We start from the raw sequence: 18,924 nt of genomic DNA on the forward strand, positions 1-18,924 counted from the left end.
CAAGGCGAGCCCTGCGCCGGGCCCAAGCTTTCGGGAGATCGACTTGGCACTTCCATCACATGAGATAAGGTTGGATGGATCAGGAGGTGAGATCGCGAAAGTTTGATTGATGGGGTATATGTGAGTGGGCTCCTAATTTTATAACTTCGTCTCTATAAACATTAAATCTTAAAATCCCCAATCCTTGCCCGGCGTCGTCTCGCTGACACCAGAATCGTTTTGGGTCGTGCTGCTGAAAATCATGGAGTCTTCGGGACGTCGTCACTTGCGTCCTTACTTTCCCTCCCCTTCTAAATGCAACGCCTTACAATGCTGAGGTATCCAAACAATAAAGCCAAAATCTGCTGACAAGCCCGGGTGGTGAGAGGGGTATAAGTGCCGATCAAGTCCACCACCCGCGTCCGCCGCCCAAAGGTCTGACGCCAAAACTTCTCAAACCTCGACCTTTTCGTTGTCGACCTCCTTGGGAAGAGGCTCCGTCGCCGGGCCGGCCGCGCTGCTCTCAACACGACTAAGGCCGCGTGTGCGGCTCTTGCCCGAGGCGCGGCTCATCTTCTTGACGAGCTTCTCCATTCTGTCGCCACGCTCGACCTCCTCCATGGCCTCATCCTCCGCGGCCTCGGGGTCCTCGGCAGTGGTGCCGGCACGGCCGCGCATCTCCTCGAGAACCCTCGCGGCCTCGGCGGCGAACTTGCACTTGGCCCGGATCTTGGGGCCGTAGATGTAGAAGACGATGGGGAAAGGTATGCAAGCCACCGAGAGGAAGGCGGGAATCGAGGCGGCCCAGTGGAGGCCCAGGTTCGTGTACATCTGTTCGGTGAAAAGTGGGAACGCGGCGCCGAAGAGGGACCGTAGGACTGAATTTGCTGCCAGGACTGAAGCGGCGAAGACGACGTCTAAGGGGTTATTGGTGTCAGCATGCTGTCGGACCAAGAGGTAAAAAAGATTCTGAGTGGTGTAGCGTGACTTACATGAGTCGATGAGATAGTTCATCAGTGACAAGAACACCAAGACGATGCCCGTTGCGAAGAAGGCGCTGCCGATGATAGGGACAATCCAGTGGATGTTATTGCCGTTGGTCCATGCGAACCAGAAGAGACCGATAGGAATGAAGGCTGAGCCAACAATCGCCATGGGCAGTCGAGCCTCGGGAGGAGCCATGCCATCGTGCTCCTCGGCAACGCGTGCGTATCTCTTGTTGTCGAACATCGCATACGCTACCGCGAACACCATGCCCACAGTAATACCCAGGAATGCCAGACCAGCCTCACCGGGGCCCCAGCCCTTGGACAGCTGGAACACGATCGGGAACGCAGGGAACATCATGTACAGAGTTCCGTAGACAATGGCCATGTAGACGGAGGTCAGGAAGACGATGGGCTCCCTGAACAGAAGCATCCATGGCCGGGACAGGGCAATCTTGAACTGCTGCGCCATAGTGTGGTGCTTCTTGTGGATGTCCAGCTTTGAGACGTAGACCTTGCCGGTGAGCTTGGAGAGCTTGGCGGCACGGACCCTCAGGAGGACGGGAGCGTAGGTTTCAGGAACGAGGAGAGAGTTGACAATCCACAGGATGCCCGTGAAGATAGCCATGAGCCCTTCAATCCACCTCCAGCCTTCAGCCTCACCGAGGAAGCCACTGACGATGGGGCCTTTACAACTCAAGTTAGCTACGGAAACAGCAGTGGCTTGACATTGAGTAACACTTACCTAGTGATGGTCCGAGAAACGGTGCGGCAGCGAACACTGCGGTAGCAAATCCTCTTTCCGACTGCGAGAACATATCCGCAATGACACCGCCTGAGTTGGTGAGTGGCGACGATCCGAAGGCACCTGCGAAGAAACGGAGGACGACAAGGCCGGCGAAGGACTTGACACCAGCGGCGCCGGCGTTGAAGGCCGTGAGGGCCGCATATGTAATCGTGAACAGTATCTGCCGGCCATAGAACTCACTCGCTGGCGCCCACAGGAGTGGTCCTACCGCGAACCCGACGACGAAGAGGGAAAGGCCGAGGATGGAGAGCTCCTGGGACACCTTGAACTCGGCGATGATGTACGCCAAACCCCCGGAAAAGGCACTGCTCACGAAGGCGACAGCGAGGGTGGAGATAGCGGTCAGGATGGTCATACACCACTTCTTGGTCTTGGTCCATTCCTGGGGATTATAAGGGTCGCATGGCGTGAAGTCGACGGCGTAGGGGCTCTCCTCGGTGCCGTCTCCAGGGTATCTCCACTGCAGGGCCTCCCTCGTGACGCCGGCTCGGTCGAAGACGATCTTGAAGTGGCTCACGCGCGTCATGCCGGAGCTCTGCGACTGGACATCGGCCTCAGTCGCGGTGACGGAGCTCTCCAGGGACGTGCTCGACGGCGAGTTCGTCATTTTGGAGTCTGTGAACTTTCGGTGGTGTTATTCGAAAGAATCGCACCAGCAGGAGGCGGAAGTAAGACTGGGAGGAGGAAGCCTGCGCCCATGATGATAGCAGGAGAGGCCGCTCATTTTGAGTTATCGGGTGGACTGCTTTTTGGACCCCCACCCACACCCATTTGGTCGGTTCGCGATTAAGGGGGAGAGCGGCCGAGATGTCTCCACCCGTGTGCAGTGATTGGTAAGGCAGAGCAATGAAAGTGGGATGCCGAGGTTCTGGTGCAGAGGGAGACGACTGCCCAAGGGCACAAAAATGGCAAGGCGGCAAATTCCTGCAGGCTCTGCCCAGAAATTTCGGGCCGTACCAGGGATTACGGCGTGGTTTCTGACTTAAAGCGGCTCTGCGGGTCCCACCACCACCCTGGCTAAGCTCAAAAAAATGATCAACGCCAAGCTCGGCTGGTAGCGGTGCCTCGGCTCACGCATCGTTCCAGATAACGGTTTTCAGTCTTGTCCCACTCCCTCGGGAGTCCAGAAGCTTTTATGTTTGGACTCCATGGGGTATCCTGGCTCTGTTTGTATGGCCGACAGGTTCATCATTTGTAAACACGGATGGTTAACCGAGACTGCAGTGGAATCGTGCTTGAGGCGGCCTGTCTGAAGAGCTCAAGGCCGGCAGTGTTCCATCTTTCCCGCCCTTTCTCCTTTTTTTTTTGCCCGAGAACTGGAGAAAGTGTGGATCGCGGCAAACACAGAGCACTCAACTATGATCCAAGGAAATCCTCAAGCCACAAGATGTTGTCCAAATGCTGTCCGAAAAGACGTCGTTCCATTAGACGATTTTACAGGGAATTATGTCCTGATGATTTTCGACCGGGGGTTCTGGCATCCCTGCGAGCTCTGTTGACCAGGCAGCCCAGGCTGGGATTCTTTTGCTGATCGGGGTTTGTAGGACGGGAAGCACAGGGCATCGGATGACTCGTCAACCCGGTGGCACCAGCTTCAGATCCTGCTCGTGATGATGACCGGGCCCCTGTTCTCGACACCGCCACGTACAGGTCATCCTCATGGCGAAGCTTAGTCGATAGTGTCCGCCGATGAGCTCATGCGCAGCCCTAGGGATTGATCATAGGACGTTGCTCCACAGGATCTTATCCTACGGCAATGCATCCCATAGCAGGCATGATAACCCTATCTTGTTACAGCCCAGGAACATCCGCCGGAGCACACTTGAGCCTATCGACTAGCCGAAAGGGGCACAACACAGATAATGCACAATGCTGTCCCGCCGCGTCGGTTGACGGCTAGCGAGATCCACCCAAAGCCCACTAAGACGGTTCCGAGCGGAAAACCGAATGGCCGGCCGAGGCGGTGCGGCCGGATCCCGGCTCAGTCGTCAAAACCACTCCATGAACCCGCGTCATCATCACCGGTATTTGCCACGTTAACCCCGTGGCCGTTGGCATTCGGATTTTGGGGCGATCCCGACGGTGGATCATGGTGGGTCTCCACTTCGTTTTGGCTACTTCGGCTACTTGCCGTAGTCCCCTTCTTGGCCTTTTTTTTCTTAGTAGGCGGGTTGGGTGATGGCGAGTCAAGGTCTGGGTCCCGTTCAAAAGCGGCCACGAAGAATCCCATGACACCTCGCCCGTCGTCTTTGTAAGCACGTATGCAGGACTCGGCCACCTGCTTGTCGCCGTTGCAGGCTTCGATCTGACCCCGGACGGGCCATGCTTGCATCCCGCTGACCTGCGCCTCACGGGGCATGACGCGCCACCCTCGCCTCTTGCCGATGTCTGACTGCAATGCCTTCAGAACAACCTGCTCATTCTCCTCGGCATGCACGGAGCAGGTGCTATATGTGATCTTGCGTGCTGCCGGGAAACTGAAAGCGTGTAGAAGCAGCGTCAGCTGGAAGGAAGACAGTGCCTCTAGTCGAGCCTCCAGGTCCTTTTCGGAAGAGACCACGGTGGTGTTGCCATCGTCATCGACAAGGACGTGTTCCGGACCCTCGGCCGGACGCTTTCGCTTCTTGGATGATTTACCCGCAGTGACGGCGCCGTCAGTAGCTGGTAAGTGCAGTTCTGGCATGTCGTCCCGACCGACAATACCACTCCCTGAACAACTTGGGTCAAGAAGTATTGCCCCAGTGCTGGCATATGTTGCGTCCGAAGGATCCACCTTTAAGAAGTCCTGGCCCTGGTGGATCTCGGTAAAGTCATCGGAACCTGCCAACTTGACCATCTTATCGAGTGTCTTTGCTCTCCTGGCGTCCTTCTCAAAGGCATGTATGCCGCTCGCGGACTTGCCCCCGTCCTGGCATTGCGACCTGATAATCGCGGCAGCGTGTGTCGTCTTATTCCCCGGAGCCGCGCACCCATCGATAACGTCTCCATCAGAGGGTTTTGGGTCGAGTAGGTAGGCTGGGAAGCAAGAGGCCTTATCCTGGAGGATGAGCTGACCGGACTTGTAAGCGGGACATCTCGCGAAGTCGAATCTGGGCGAGACAGCCACGAGGTTGGGGATGTGCTCGTCGATGTAAATGAGCTTGCCGCTGCCAGTGAATACTTCCTGGACAGAGCTTGCTTTCTGAAGTTCCTTGAACGTGGTAGACAGCTGCTTCTCGAGAGTCGTCTTGAGGGTGTTCACCCGTATCCAACGGGGATGCTGACTGTTGGCGTAAAGACTGGTCTCCACCTGCTCTCTGAGAGCATCAACGGACGAGCACTTTCTGCGTATCCTGGCACGCGTGAACTCTGCGGTCAGACGAGACTTGTGGCGGTCGACTGTGGCCCTGAGGCCATGTGAGGCGGGCAAGGCAATGCCACCCTTTGCAAGAAGAAAATCATGGACCAAGAGCAGAGACAGGACAGGTGTGAGCTGCAAGGGCAGGTCAGCTGGTGCACAGACCGGGGGAGGAGGGGGGACTTACCTTTTTCTCGTGTTTCAGTATCTGCGAGTGATCAATGGCCTCGGTCAAAACTGCAGACCACTTGCATGTTTCGAGGGCAAGAGCGTAGACCTGGTTTGGAGGAGATTTCAGGTCTTTGTTGTTGAAGACTCGGGACCGCAGATTCCCACCGGTCGAGGGGTCTTGCTGCAATACGGATGCAGCCTCGTGGTAGAGAGACATGATTACAACCAAGGAAGGCTGTCAAAATTAGGAAGGAACGCCTTGCAGGCTCGGGCTGTTGACATGGACACCAGTGGAAGTTGATGTTACAAGTACGAGGTGTAGCAAATTTCACAATTGATACTGACCTGTGAGTGAAAACGGCAGCTCCCGCCCCACAAACCGCGCTAAAAGCTAGAGCGTGACAGGGGTCCATCCACTAACACTCAGTGGGCGCGTTCTACAGTAGCATCAAGCAAGTCACTGTTTGTTGGTCGATGCTGAATGTGACAGCTCTTATGCTATGCTTGCATACCTAATATGTAGATACGTTACTATCGCCTCTTGCATGGCAGATGCAACCTCATGGCTAATTCCCAGCGTTCTCTGTCGATTAATTTGCATTAAGAGGCTGCCGCATACAAAGACTTCAAGATACAGCGAAACGCACAGCGTGGCAGAAGGGTTACAGCGGCCAAAAGGGCAGTATATCTGTTTGTATTGTAGTGGATATACCTGGGTACATATACACAATGGTAAGTGACACTCAAGGCAAGGACAAAAGCATCCGTCATAAGTCATCAGGTGAAAATGTCCCCACTTCTTCCCCTTCACCTTTCCCAGGTGTTCAGATCTCCAAAGCATCGCTTCACTTTTCCCCGCCAACCTGGAGCCCTGTCTGTCAAAACTCCGTTCTCTATTCCAGCCAAGTTGATATACCTAGCTAACCAGTCCCACCCTAAGTTGCCGATCGCTAACAAGAAATGAAAGAAAGATCCACCCTAATCGTCTAATGGGAAGGGGGGGCCTGCGTTCATGCACGCCCCCCTAAGAGAAGTGAAAAATCATGCGCACAAAGTCTGAAGAATGGATTGAATCAAGTTGATGGCCCGAATCCCACCTATCGCCTGAGCCGCCTTGCGTGAGGCGAGCGGTGCCGAAGCATGTGCTCGCGAGCGTGAGCGTGCCCATGCGCGTGGCCAACATCCCTCTTGTACGGCGCGTCCGTCTCCTCGGCCCCCTCGTACACCGTCTGGGTGACGGTGACCCACAGCGTCTCCCAGATGGTCGAGACATCGCCGTTGGGCAGCGTAACGACGGAGGACGTGACTGGCGCAGGAAGGATGGCGGCATCGTCGTCCACGACGGGCGGCGAGGGCGGCGGGGTCACCTGGGCCGCTGGCGGTGGGGCTGGGTTGTTCTCCTTCTCTGGGGCGGTGTTTTTGTTGTTTTCGGGGACTTCCTCGGGCTCGGTGTTGTCGGTGGCGACGGCGATGGGGGCTGAGGAGGAGGCAGACGAGGAGGCGGGCTTCGGGGCGCTGTTGTCACTTCCAGAGGAGCCTGATCCTGAGCCTGATCCTGATCCGGAGCCTGAGCTGGACCCGGAGCCAGTCGACGGCACGTTGGCCGAGCTTCCCACTCCCCATCCGGCAAGAGGGTTGTTACCTGGCAGGGCCTTCATGCTGGTACTGGCGATCTTGGCCTGAGCCGGCGGGGCGGCAGCGTCGCAGCTTCCGGACCTGTCCCTGACGGTAACGCCGGCGCACTGGTCCATGCCCAGGTCACCGGCGTCGCAGGTATCGATGATATGCTGCAGGGTCTCAGGCTCCCAGGCCGCGAGGAAGTCTGCGTGAGAGGAGCAGCCCGTGAGGTCACCGTTGGAGAGGACGAAAGGCTGGGACCCCTGGCCGGGGGTCCACCTGTCCTTGAAGAGCGGGGTGTTCCAGTACATCTCGTAGAAGAGGTGAGGCACATGCACGAAGCCCTCGGGGCAGTTCTGCTTGCCGGTGGCCATGTTGACGGTGGGGTAGACCATGTTGTTCTTGTAGTCGGTCAGGTCCTTTGACGGGTCGTAGCACGAGGGCATGTGCACGTCCTGGCGCAGGGGCGAGGCGTAGCCGTCGCACTCGGCAAAGGGGAAGCCCTGGCCCTGGCCCTGGGCGTTGGGGTCCGCGATGCCGGCCTTGGAGCCGTCGGACTCGGAGGCGGAGGGCCAGCCGGGCACGTTGTAGTCGGACCGCGGGCAGGTCCACATGGAGGGCTGCACGGGCTTGGAGCCGTCCAGCTGAAGCTCGCCGCCAAAGTCCGGGCAGGTGCGGAGGGAGGCGTCGCCGGCAACCATCTGCAGGCCGACAGGGAAGGCCTTGACCTCGTCGTCGGTGGGCTCGAAGAAGTAGTAGACGTTCATGTAGAACATGTTGACCGGCTCGAAGGTGTTGGCGGCCTTGTCGTGGAAGAACAGCTTGGGCACCCAGTACCCGGAGTTATCGCCAACGATGAGGGCGTTGCTGCAGTTGGACTCCATCATGGTCTCGCCAGTGGCCGAGACACCGATGTTGCTTCCTCCCATGAGGGTGTGCATATGGGAAGACGGCTGGCCGGGCGACACGATGGGGTCGACCATGTCCTCCAGAAGGGGTCCATCTCCGTAGAAGCGTAGCACGGCGAAGGTCCTCTCGTCCTTTGCTGCCTGCACGGTGACTGCAAGTGCAGCCAGGAGAGCACTTGAACACCTCATATTGATATGTCTTTTGGTGTTGGTTCCCTAAGGGTTTCTCTAAAGAATGGGATGTTTGTATTTCCAAATGAAAGATTCTTTCCACTGTGTTTCTGTAGTGGTGATGCTTGAGCCGGGGCAAGCAGACTGAATGATAGATAGTATTGCCAAAGGGAGGGTTTGTATTTTCCACTTGGGATGTTGTTTGTATGGTACCAGGCGTACGAAGAGTAACGGCTGGGGTTTTCAAGGAATGGGACCGACACAAGTGTCGAGGGGCAAGTTGACTGGCTTGTCAAAGAATGAAAAGTGCGCAGCAGCTTTGCAAATGAGAGTGACGTGGGTCTGGTCAATGAGTGAACCGGAGAAGAACAAAACCACGGAGTGACTGGCACAAGTGAAGGGCGGGATAGGGAACAGGGCAAGAAAGGCAGGAGAGAGAAACAGGAACAACCCGGGAAGGGGAAATGTGCCGAGAAGAGGGACAAGAGGGTCATATAGAGGGGGATGCTAGGCCAAGGCGGCGGGGCCTTGGTGTTGATGATTCCAACATTCCCAGGGTGGGCTCGCCGGCAGCGCAAAGGCTCGCCTAGACGCAGATGCATGCGGCAGGGGTGGGCAGCCACGAGAAGGAGGGAACGATAAAAAAGGCCCGGGCCCCACACCAGCCAACGGAGAAAACAAGACAAGCAGACATGATTATTCTTGTTGTGTTGTTTGTTGGCGGCGGTAAAACAAGATGCCCAGGTGGTTAGGCCCATGCAGGCCGAGATGTTGGTGTTGCCCCTGCAGAAGGGCCGCTCGGAGGTGCAGGGGTACCCCTGGTCTGATCCATAGTGCTCACCCAGCAGGGGCGGGATGACGGCGGATGGTTGACAGACAGCCAGATGGACCAGTCATATGGATGAATCGCATACTCTATCTCCGGAGGATTGCGGCCAGGACATGTACAGTCAGGATTTTCTCCTGCTGGTCAACCCCAACCGAATTAGGAGACTGCTCGGCGATGCCTTGAGGAATGCTAGGTCGTGAAGTTGCACGCAGCACTCAAGTACATGGGTGGCGGCGGTGGCTGGCTGACAGGCGCCCCAAGAGCCAGGCCGGTTGTTTCACGGGCCGCTGTTGGTAGCTGGGTACTCTGGTTCATGTCCAGGTTCCGTCCCAATGGTAAGGTCTCGGGCGCGAGGCAAAAGTTCCAGAACGGGCTCCTTTGTGGCCCACTTCGAAAGGTCATTGATCGCCCTGACTTCGACCCACCGTGGATTTTGGCTGAGGTCAACTCAATTCAGTGGGCTTATGTGGGACACATGACCTATCGTATACGTGGACAACATCGATGGCTGTCTCGGCAGGGTCATCATGGATCTTAGATCTCACGCATCTGCCACAGTACTTTCACGAAAACCTGTCTCTATAAGGGCCAAGAAGAGCTCTGACCTGGCAATATATTAGACTCAGCCACTTGTGCAGGACGCCGTTCTCCGCTCGTCTTGGCTCCAGGGACAAATCAGTACGGGATCAAGCCTGGAGGCGGGCATCGACAACTCATCTAATATAGTAGCAATAAAATAAAACAAACAAGTAAAAAATCGCACATGAGTTCCCCACCCACTCTCCCGGGTTGGCACGTTGAAAGAAGACAGATCCCAGGGGGGGTTCGTCCCAGCTTCCGCCGCCGTCCAATGTCACCAGGCCTATCGGGTCCTCCCTTAGTCCTGGCGATCTGTTCGTCTGCTGAAACACGGTCCCAAATTAAATCCTCCGAGCAACTCTGCCGTTTTGACAGCAGATCATGTTTATGTTTATTACCATGGATGTCCAAATGTCCAGGTGCCCTGGAACGGCACATATGAAAATGACTGTTCAGCCTGCACGCACAAATGCTTGTTTTCAAAGCGCCTCTCTGTACCCTTCCAATCTCGTCAATATCCTTGACCTGTCCAGTAAATGCCTACACGCGGATGTGAAAGGCGCGCGGTTCAGCGGCGGCGACACGCCTGGCGGATGGCCGCCCTCTACCGAGTACATGCTCTCAGCGTTACCGCCCACCCAGTCCATTCAGACCCTTGGAAGGGATCTGTTTCAAACCTTTGCTAACGCTCTGCACGGTAAGCACACATGGCCTGGTTGACCAATTGGAGACTTGACGTACCTTGATCCTTCCCCCCCCTTGCACGTGCATTCAGGGGTGTGTGGTTTGCCCACATGCAGTCAGAATTCGGGCAGGGAAGTAAGTCAAAGGTTATGCTTATCTACCTTTTCGCCTGTCCTGTTAGTGATCGGCTCGGTTCCCGACTCCTCGCTCACACCGCAGTACCTAGGTGTTTTTTTTCCCTCTCCTCTTGCTCGGATAACGCCGAGACGACCCGCTCGCTGTAAGTGCACAATGTGTGGAACAAGGGACAGACAGGATCGTGATCCGAGTGGCGAGCTGCAGGACGATAGATAGCCCCTCTCCTTTCTATCTTTGCTTTGGACCCCATGGGCGCCACGAAAACGTCAGATGTGCGAGTTCCCGAGGACAGGAGAGACACCGCCGCAGAGACCTATCACAACCCGCAGCACAGGGCCAGGTCCCGGACAAGCCGCCCAATCCTCGTCTCAGGATGCCCTCCCAAGCCACGCCTGCTCCCGTCATGCAGCTACCCTCCGTTCCCGCCCGCTGACACCGCCCTGTTGGATGGGGGGTTGTTGTGCAACGTGCCATGACAGGTGTTGTGCCCTGCTGTGTGCAGGCAAGAAGAGGAAAAATGGCTGGATGAGTGCCAGGTGCCAGGTGTCCGAGTCTTGCCCTGCTTCCCACCCGGCAGTCCGCACGCCCGTGGCTGCGTGGCTTGTGCATGCGCAGATGCTAGTACTCCCAGTGCCGACTTGTTGCTTCTTCTCGTATCTCACACGGTTGCTGCACCTGCCTCCGTCGTAATAGATAGATCATCACACCAACTCCAAGTCCAATCTCGTACACACATGTTTGATTTCCCACTAGACATCCCACGTGCCCACATCGCCTGAAACATACATACACTCACTCACTCATTCATCCGCCTCGCTCGGCCAGCAACTCCCCACCTCCAGCCTCCCGCCGTCGTCCCCCCGCGCCTGGAACGCCAGCACCGGCGTCCCAAACTGCAGCGGGTTGCCCTCCCACACCACGACGTCACCGCCCCTCTCCAGGCCCAGGATCTCCTCCACGTTGCTCGACACGAGCCGCAGCGCCTCATGGTCCGAGAGCCCCGCGTACTTGGCCGTCCACGAGGCCTCCAGCGCCAGCGACTGGATGCGGGAGTCTCCGGGCGGGCCTTTTGTGTCAGATTGGTGCATACGTTAGCAAGATCAGATGGAAAGAAAGGGAGAAAGGAAGCACCCGGCTTACCGCCATCTGTGTTGATAGCCACTGCGTAAAACACCCCGGCCTCGCTGAGTATGTCGGCCGGGCTGCGGCCCAGTGGCGGGCCGGGGGGCGAGTCCTTCTTGGTCCACGAGTCCGGCCCGGGCCTGGTGCCTGTGAAGATCAGTGGTATCTTCGCCCTGGCGATCTCCTCTGCGAACTAGACAAAAAAGTGTGAGAAATCGGGTTAGCTGATCGGTTGGTTGTGTCGACGACGGTGGCCGTCTGACTTACCAGCGGCGCCTCGTGTCCTCCGAGGATGACCGTGTTGACATTAGGGAAGTCCCTCTTCAGCAGGATAACCTGCTGGATGTCATGCTGCGCGGGAGGACATGATCAGCCTCGTCACCACCCCAAACAGTTCCATCAAGACCCGAGGGGACTCACAGTGCTGTCCGCCTTGACGACCAAGGGCAAGGACCCGTTGGCAACCAGCACCCACGGGTCCTCAACATCATCACCCTCCTCCGTCTCCTTCGACCCCTTCTTCCCACCCGCCCTGATCAGCCCCCTCAGCTTCTCAACAGCAACACTCACAGCCCCGCCGCCCGCCTTGGCGTCCTCCCCCAGCGCAACATGCATGGCGACATCCTCCTGGAACAAGCCCCCGTTCAGGAGCGTGCTGTTCTGCCCCGTCCGCATCCCCGTCGACACCCCGACCACCAGGCCCCCCTCAGACACGGGCGCCTGCACGGCCCGCGTGACGCCGCCCAGCCGCGCGCGCGCAAAGTTCTTGGACGTGGTCTTGCCGCCGCCGAGGCTGACGCCGTACTTTGCGTGGCCGGCCCCCGAGGCCGCCGCCTTCACGACGCCGTCGCCCGTGGTCGGGGCCATGGCGATCTCGGCCATGCCCAGCGTGGACGTCACGGCGACCAGCCCGCGGCTGAGGTGGCCGTTCTCGAGGCGGACAGAGGTGACGCGCGCGTCGCCCGCCTGGCGGAGCGTGTCGGCAGCCACGCTGCAGTCCGCCCCGGCGCCGAGGCAGGCGACCCTGCCGTCCGCGATGACCATGGTGAGGTTCCCGCCCCGGGCGGGCTGCCTTGAGGAGGAGGCCGCGGCGAACCCGGGGAACTCGTCCAGGAAGGACGTCGTGATGCCGCTGATCACGAAGCCCCTGCCCTGGTCCCCGGCCCCGGCGCACAGCCTCTCCCTCTCCCCGAGTGCTACCGTGGCGCGCATCGCGGGCTTCCCGGCCCCGCGGTGGGCGTCCGCGCCGGGGTGGGCCGCGGCCACGCGCGCCGAGCCGGCCTCGACCCCGGCGGGGTCCAGCGTGGCGACGCCGTCGATGAAGACCTGCCTCGGCGTCGCGCCCACGGACAGCGGGTGGGAGTCCCAGACCACGATGTCGGCGTCGTAGCCCGTCCGGACGTAGCCCACGCGGTCGTCGATCTCCAGCGAGGCGGCTGGCACCGAGGTGACGGCCTGCAGGGCCTTGTCCGCCGGCAGCCCGAAGCTGTGTCCGACTGCGGACTGGAGGAGGAGGTATTTTGAGTTCAGGTCCTCCATCGAGTGGTCCGATTTGTAGGCGACGGGTATGCCGTGGTCGTTGAGGATCTTGCCCGCCGAGAGGCTTGCTGCGTACGCCTCCTTCTTGTAGAGGGCGAACTCGGCAAACGTGGCGATTGTGAGGTTCCTGCATGGTATGGTCAGTGTATGTGCATGATGAATCCTCGAGAGAGACGAGACGACCTACTCGCCATATTCCTTGAGCATCTCCGGGACCTGCCAGGCCGCGATGGCGTGGTGGAACGCCCTCACGCGGAACCCAAACTCGTGCGAGATGCGGAGCATGGTCTCAAAGTCCTGGGGCTCATAGCAGTGGTTGTGCATCGCCACCCGGCCCCTGAGCATGCCCGCGGTGCTGTCCAGCTCCAGCTCCTCGGGGAAGCCGCCCTTGTCCGCCAGCAGGGCCGCCCTCGCCGCCGCCGAGGCCGAGGCCGCCCCCGCCGCCCCCGCCGCCTCGCACCAGCCGTCCTGCTTGTCGACGAGCTCCTTGGCCCGGGCCAGCCACTTCCTCAGCACCCACGCGTTGCCCATCCTCGTGTGCTTGTAGACGCCGATGGGGTTCTCCCCGCACGCCATCTTCATGTACCGCCGCCTCCCCTCGGCCGGGAGGCCGTGCTCCAGCAGCATCTCCTCGACGACGAACTCGCCGTTGGCTCCGGACCGCAGGCTGTTCTTGACGACGGCGCCCTCGCCGCCCATGATGTTGGCCGAGCCCGGGATGATCAGGCTCGAGGTGACCCCGCCGCTCGCGATGAGCCTGGTCGCCACGTCGTACGCCTTCATCGAGTCCAGCGCGCGCACGAACGGCGTCAGGGGCCCGAAGCCCCCAAACATCTCGTTGCCGTCCGGGATCTCCTGGATCTGCGGCCAGTCCTCCACCAGGTGGTGCGAGTGCATGTCGACGAGCCCCGGGGTGACGTACGCGCCGTGGAGATGGACCTCCTCTGCGCCAGCCGGGGCGGGGGCGGCGTCTTTCGAGAGCGATATGGAGGTGATGAGGCCGTGGGTGAAGGTGACGTCCACGGGGTCCTCGCTAAAGTCCGCACCGTCGAAGAGCGTGGCGTTGCGCAGGACCACCGTGTGGTCTTGCCCGCTGGCCGTGTTCCATCTTGGGTTCTCCTTGCGGTCCTCTGGGTTGCACCTGGCTGGCAGCGTTGTGATGGCGGTGCATCTGGCCAGGCCGGCCTGGAACTTCTTTTCATCCAAGGAGGACAGTCTGGGGCGGGACGAGAGGCTCAGGTATGAGTTCAAACACAGGAATAATGTCAAGGCCACAACGGCCACGACGGCGCGGAAAGAGAAGATCCTGTACAGACGTCTTGCGGACTGTGTCTTGGGATATGCAGCTGCCTCGTAGGGCGGAGGCGAGGAGCCGGCCTCGAGCTTGGCCATGGCCTGGTTCGATGCTGCTTCTTTCTGATTACTCGATATGTCCACGGTTATGTGCTCAATTAGCCCCAAGGATGCTCAGAGAGTTCCAATTGGCCGCAATTGATGCCTTGATGTGCCTCCCGAGCTCAAGACGTGATGCTGTTTGTTGGTGGTGAACCTGGAGGCAGCGGAAATTAAAGAGCTAATAAAGCGGCGCGGCTGGCTGGTTATCTACAGGGAAAAGACCTATTTATAGATAACAAGCCATGACGAAGTCTGATCGAGTCAAGCGGGAATAGCCTTCACGATATGCTAGGAATTCCACGACGCAATCGAAGAATTCGGAGTCGGAATTCCGAAGGTGACGATGGTGGAGCTCATAACAAGGGCAGGCTCCGTTGTAAGTTGTTGTTGGTGTTGGAGCCCCTCACTAGCTTGAAGCATTATGTTGTACAGGGTTTTACCTGTAATAAGGTTAAATAGTGACTTCTAAGGGCTTTATAAGGGGCCCCTAGATTAAAATCTAATAAATTATATAAGTTTATAAGTCTTAATAGTTAGTATATATATATAATAGATAGACTTATAAATAAATAAGAATATAATATATTTAAAAATAGTTAATTATAATATTATATTTTAATATAACCTTTTTTAGTTAAAATTATTACTATTATTCTTTTTAATATACTTATAATAAGTTTTAAAGTATATTAAGAGATAGCTTTTAAACTTATAAAATAGTTATATATAAATTTTACCTTTAAATTATTTTTATAATTTTATTTAATTTATACTTTATTTATATTTAAATATATTTAATTGGGTTAAGATTAAATAAATAGAGTAATTAAGTAATTATATAAGTATTTTTATATAATTTATAAATTAAAGTTTTATTAATTTTAAAATATATATTAAAGTATTATCTTATTAAATTATAAAAGTTATAAAACTTATAGAATTCCTTTAAATAAAATAATATATAAATTTAATATATTTATAAGTTAATTTTTTCTAACTCTTTTAAATTAAGTTAAAGTTTTATTTATTATTTATAAAATAAACTTAAAATATCTAATTATTTAATTTAAATTAAATATTAATAAACTTTTAATATTCTATTTAAAGTAAAGATAATAAATTAATATTTTATATTAAATTTATTAAATTATATTTTATTAATTTAAATTTAATATAATTAATTAATAAGTAAAAGTAAGAATAATAGAAAGTAAATTTAAGTTAAGTTTAATATATTTAATTAAAAGAAATATAAAATAATTATATTATATATTAATATTTATTAATAAATATAATAAAATATAATATTTATAAAATATATAATAGTAAGTTTAAATATATTTATTATAATTATATATATATAGTAATATATTTTATTTTATAGTATATTAATAATAAAGCCCTTTTAAATATAAAATTAAAAGATTTATAATTATAATTTTATAATTAATTTTTTATTTAATTATATTATATTACTATAACCTTATCTAACCTTATTTAAGCCTTTTTTTAAGCTTTTTTAGTTTTTTTCTCTTTAAAGGAGTTAAATTTAAAGGGAAGCCCTTAAGTTTAAGTTTAAAATTCTTATAAATCTTAATTTCTTTTAAATTAAGCTTATAATTCCTTAACTTTTTTAAAAATATATTAACTATTTTAAATATTAATAACTTCTCTTTAAAGTGGAGGTTTACCTTTATATAGTTATAGACCTAGTTGTTGATAGCTATTTCTTCTTTTATAGAGCTATTAGATCTATAAACCTAGATATTGTATGTAGTAATAGAGTGTGGTTACCTTATCTAGTTGTCTTTTAGTTTGGTAGGTTGGTTAAGTGATTACTTTTAAGTAGTTTTGCTTATAATATAGTGGAGCTAATGGATAGGTGTTTACTTATAGAGTAGAGCTAGAACCTTTAAGGGAATGGTAGCTTTATCTTTACCTATTTTAGTTAACTTATACCTAAGTTATATAGCGACCTTATATATAGTGCTTAACGGTATTAAGACTAGGCAGCTTGTAGTTTGTAATGGCTTTAACCTTCAATGGGTACGGCTTAGTGCACTAGTATAGGAAGGTATCTTCTAATAATAGACGGTATTATAAATATAGTAGATTGTGAAGTTATTATGAAAAGTCTTATATAGTAAACTTAGTTAAGTTGATTTTTAAAAGATATATTATATCTTATCCCTTTAAAACTCTAACTATTTACTTTTAACTTAATAGTAAAACTAAAAAAATATAAATAATTTATATTAATAATAAAGAAAAGAAAAGATATTACTTTTAAAAGAACTATATAATAATAACTTTAAAATAAAAGTAAAGGTTATATAGTTAATATATATTAAATTTATTAAATAATAAAGCTAATTATAGTAGTAATTTTAAAATTAATATATAAATAATAAAGTATAAGTTTTAATATATTACTTTTTAATTAATATAAAATTCTTTATATAAAGCTTTTTAATTAATTATAATTATAAATTTAAATTAAGTATATTAATATAAATAAGGCTAAGTAGGGGGAATATTATTTTTATTATATTAAAAATTAACTATAATAAAGTTATTAATTAAAGATTTTAGTTTAATAAAAAGATATATATAGTAGAAAAAATATTAACTATTTTTATTATTAAGGATAATTAACTTATAAAGGTTAGGAGAGTTAAAGTATTAAATTTTATAAAAATATTAAGGGTAGAGAGTATTAGTTAGATTATTAAAGGCTTTATAGTATTAAAGTATTTATAGAGTAAGTTAGGTTTAAGTATAAGATGAGGAAGGAGGGTTAAAGGTAGTTAAACTTAAAGGTATTTAATAGAATTAAAATATTAATAACATTTAAGAATCTAATTAACTAGCTAACTTATAAAAGTTAAAACTAGCTAATTAAAAGGATTCTTAACATACCTTAATATAATTATAATTTTAGTATAATATTAACCCCTTACTAGATTTTTCCTATAATATTATTTTATTAGCCTTTTACTAGTATCTTACTGTAATTTCAAAATTTTAACATTAGTTTAATATTCTTTCCTAGGTTGATTGGATTGTGTGACCTAAACGGGAACCCCCCTTCCCCCCGGTATGGACTAACCTGAAGTCCATGAATGAGCATTTGCACTGGGAATCTAAAGCTAGAGACGACTTTGAGCTGAAGACATTAATGTGACAGTCAAAGAACGGAAAGAATGCTGTCATCTTAACCACTCGGGTTCTGTGACCAATTTCCGCCGAGAGAACCTGACTAGCGAAACAAGCACCCCGAACATTGATAATTCCGTTGCTTCTTTCAACAGCAGATCGTCATGTAATGGCAACAGACTATGAAAGATTACGTCAATTTACACGCCGCAGTAGCCTGACTCTTAATAAACTACGAGGACATCAAGTACCGATTGTGGCCATGAGTTCCTCTTCTAAAAGACAATCCGCTCAAAGGACTGATCCAGCAAATACATACTAAAATTTATTGATTCCATGACCTCTTCAACATAAATTCTGAATTTTTGGACACATTTAACATTATGTAACATCTATCTTATTTGAGAGTCTCAGGAGTCTAACTAAAGATTAACTTAATATTATTATTATTATTAAAATATTTATAAAATACTTTATTAAAGTTAATATTAAATATTATAAAATATTTAAGGATAATATAGTTTAATATATTTCTAACTTTAATATTAAGTATCTTTTTATACTTTAATTCCTTAAATATATTCTTAATATATTTATAATTAATTTTAAAAACCTTAATATACTTTAAAGATATAAGGCTATTTATATTTAAATATTAATAGTTAGTGATATTTTATAAAATAATATTTATATTATAGATATAGGTTAAACTCTAGCTTTAATTAGTAATAATCTATTTAATTAAGTTATTAAAAGATAATAGCTAATAGTTTATATAGGTGGATAGAATCTTTTTAATATATAGGTTAGTAAATTTAATAGGGATAGTAGGTTTATTTATATCGCTCTATGATTAAATTTGATTATTATTAGAGAGGGTTAAGATATAAGATTAATTAGTGGAGAACTAGTGAATAGAGGTGCTATGCTTGTCATTCTATACCTTGGTAGGGAAGGTGAGGGTCTGCAGCTGGTGGGGTGTGTGTATAGTTCTCTCCCCGTTTATGATACCGGTGGTGTGGAGGGTGCCCTTTGAGGTGAGGAGGGTTGTTAACCAGCCGCTAAGAACAAGTAAGCTACGTTTATGTGTGTGTGTTACCTCGAGTCACACTAGCAATAACATACCCGCACTGCATGTTAGCTATAACACCTAAGCTCCTTGTATCCTCCATCTCGATAGGAAACCCGCTGGGGCCCCAGTTCTGCCACCTAGGAATGACTGGGATGCCCGGTCTAGGTACACCACGGTAAGGGACAATAAGGCTGCTAGTATTAGATATATAGCTATGGCCTAGTTATTTGTAGCCGTTGCTTCCCTAGGTGAAGATATGGGTCTAGGTTAGTAGGTAGTAGTATATATACTACTAATAAGCACTATTATACTCGATAATAGGTTAGTTAAGCACTTAAAAGGTACTATAGGTAGCCTATCTTTAGTATAAAAGCTTGAGTTGAATTAAGGATTACTATAATAACTTATAGGTAGTGTATAGTGTGAGGAAGCT

At 50.7% G+C, this 18,924-nt stretch overlaps 4 protein-coding genes across 4 annotated transcripts; all 4 read right to left on the minus strand.

The window, feature by feature from the left end:
• Positions 1-432: 432 nt before the first annotated feature.
• Positions 433-2,380, minus strand: KVR01_004708 (uncharacterized protein; the record flags this gene model as incomplete). The annotated part of the gene is made up of 3 exons (XM_044784362.1): positions 433-896; positions 972-1,652; positions 1,711-2,380. The coding sequence occupies 3 exons, from the start codon at positions 2,378-2,380 to the stop codon at positions 433-435; spliced, it is 1,815 nt and encodes a 604-aa protein (XP_044646872.1).
• A 1,374-nt stretch (positions 2,381-3,754) lies between these two features.
• KVR01_004248 (rRNA (cytosine-C5-)-methyltransferase RCM1) lies at positions 3,755-5,498 on the minus strand (the record flags this gene model as incomplete). The annotated part of the gene is made up of 2 exons (XM_044791343.1): positions 3,755-5,245; positions 5,298-5,498. 2 exons carry the CDS (start codon positions 5,496-5,498, stop codon positions 3,755-3,757), a joined length of 1,692 nt encoding a protein of 563 aa, XP_044646412.1.
• Positions 5,499-5,959: 461 nt separating this feature from the next.
• Positions 5,960-9,234, minus strand: KVR01_004161 (uncharacterized protein). The gene has a single exon (XM_044782813.1). It carries the CDS (start codon positions 7,993-7,995, stop codon positions 6,379-6,381), a length of 1,617 nt encoding a protein of 538 aa, XP_044646325.1. The 5' UTR covers positions 7,996-9,234; the 3' UTR covers positions 5,960-6,378.
• A 1,154-nt stretch (positions 9,235-10,388) lies between these two features.
• Positions 10,389-14,685, minus strand: KVR01_004308 (uncharacterized protein). The gene is made up of 5 exons (XM_044788088.1): positions 13,056-14,685; positions 11,750-12,995; positions 11,597-11,680; positions 11,348-11,522; positions 10,389-11,273 (listed from the first exon to the last, which is right to left on the minus strand). The coding sequence occupies exons 1-5, from the start codon at positions 14,258-14,260 to the stop codon at positions 11,008-11,010; spliced, it is 2,976 nt and encodes a 991-aa protein (XP_044646472.1). The 5' UTR covers positions 14,261-14,685; the 3' UTR covers positions 10,389-11,007.
• Positions 14,686-18,924: the final 4,239 nt, after the last annotated feature.

This window comes from Diaporthe batatas (assembly GCF_019321695.1).
Source record: "Diaporthe batatas strain CRI 302-4 chromosome Unknown Contig00004, whole genome shotgun sequence".
Classification (NCBI taxonomy): Eukaryota; Fungi; Ascomycota; class Sordariomycetes; order Diaporthales; family Diaporthaceae; genus Diaporthe; species Diaporthe batatas.

Coding starts and splice junctions, on each gene's coding strand:
- KVR01_004161 (XM_044782813.1), bottom strand. CDS start 7,995: ATGAGGTGTTCAAGTGCTCTCCTGGCTGCACTTGCAGTCACCGTGCAG.
- KVR01_004308 (XM_044788088.1), bottom strand. CDS start 14,260: ATGGCCAAGCTCGAGGCCGGCTCCTCGCCTCCGCCCTACGAGGCAGCT. Junction 11,681..11,749: donor TCGTCAAGGCGGACAGCACT/GTGAGTCCCCTC, acceptor CCTCCCGCGCAG/CATGACATCCAGCAGGTTAT. Junction 11,274..11,347: donor GGCTATCAACACAGATGGCG/GTAAGCCGGGTG, acceptor CTGACACAAAAG/GCCCGCCCGGAGACTCCCGC.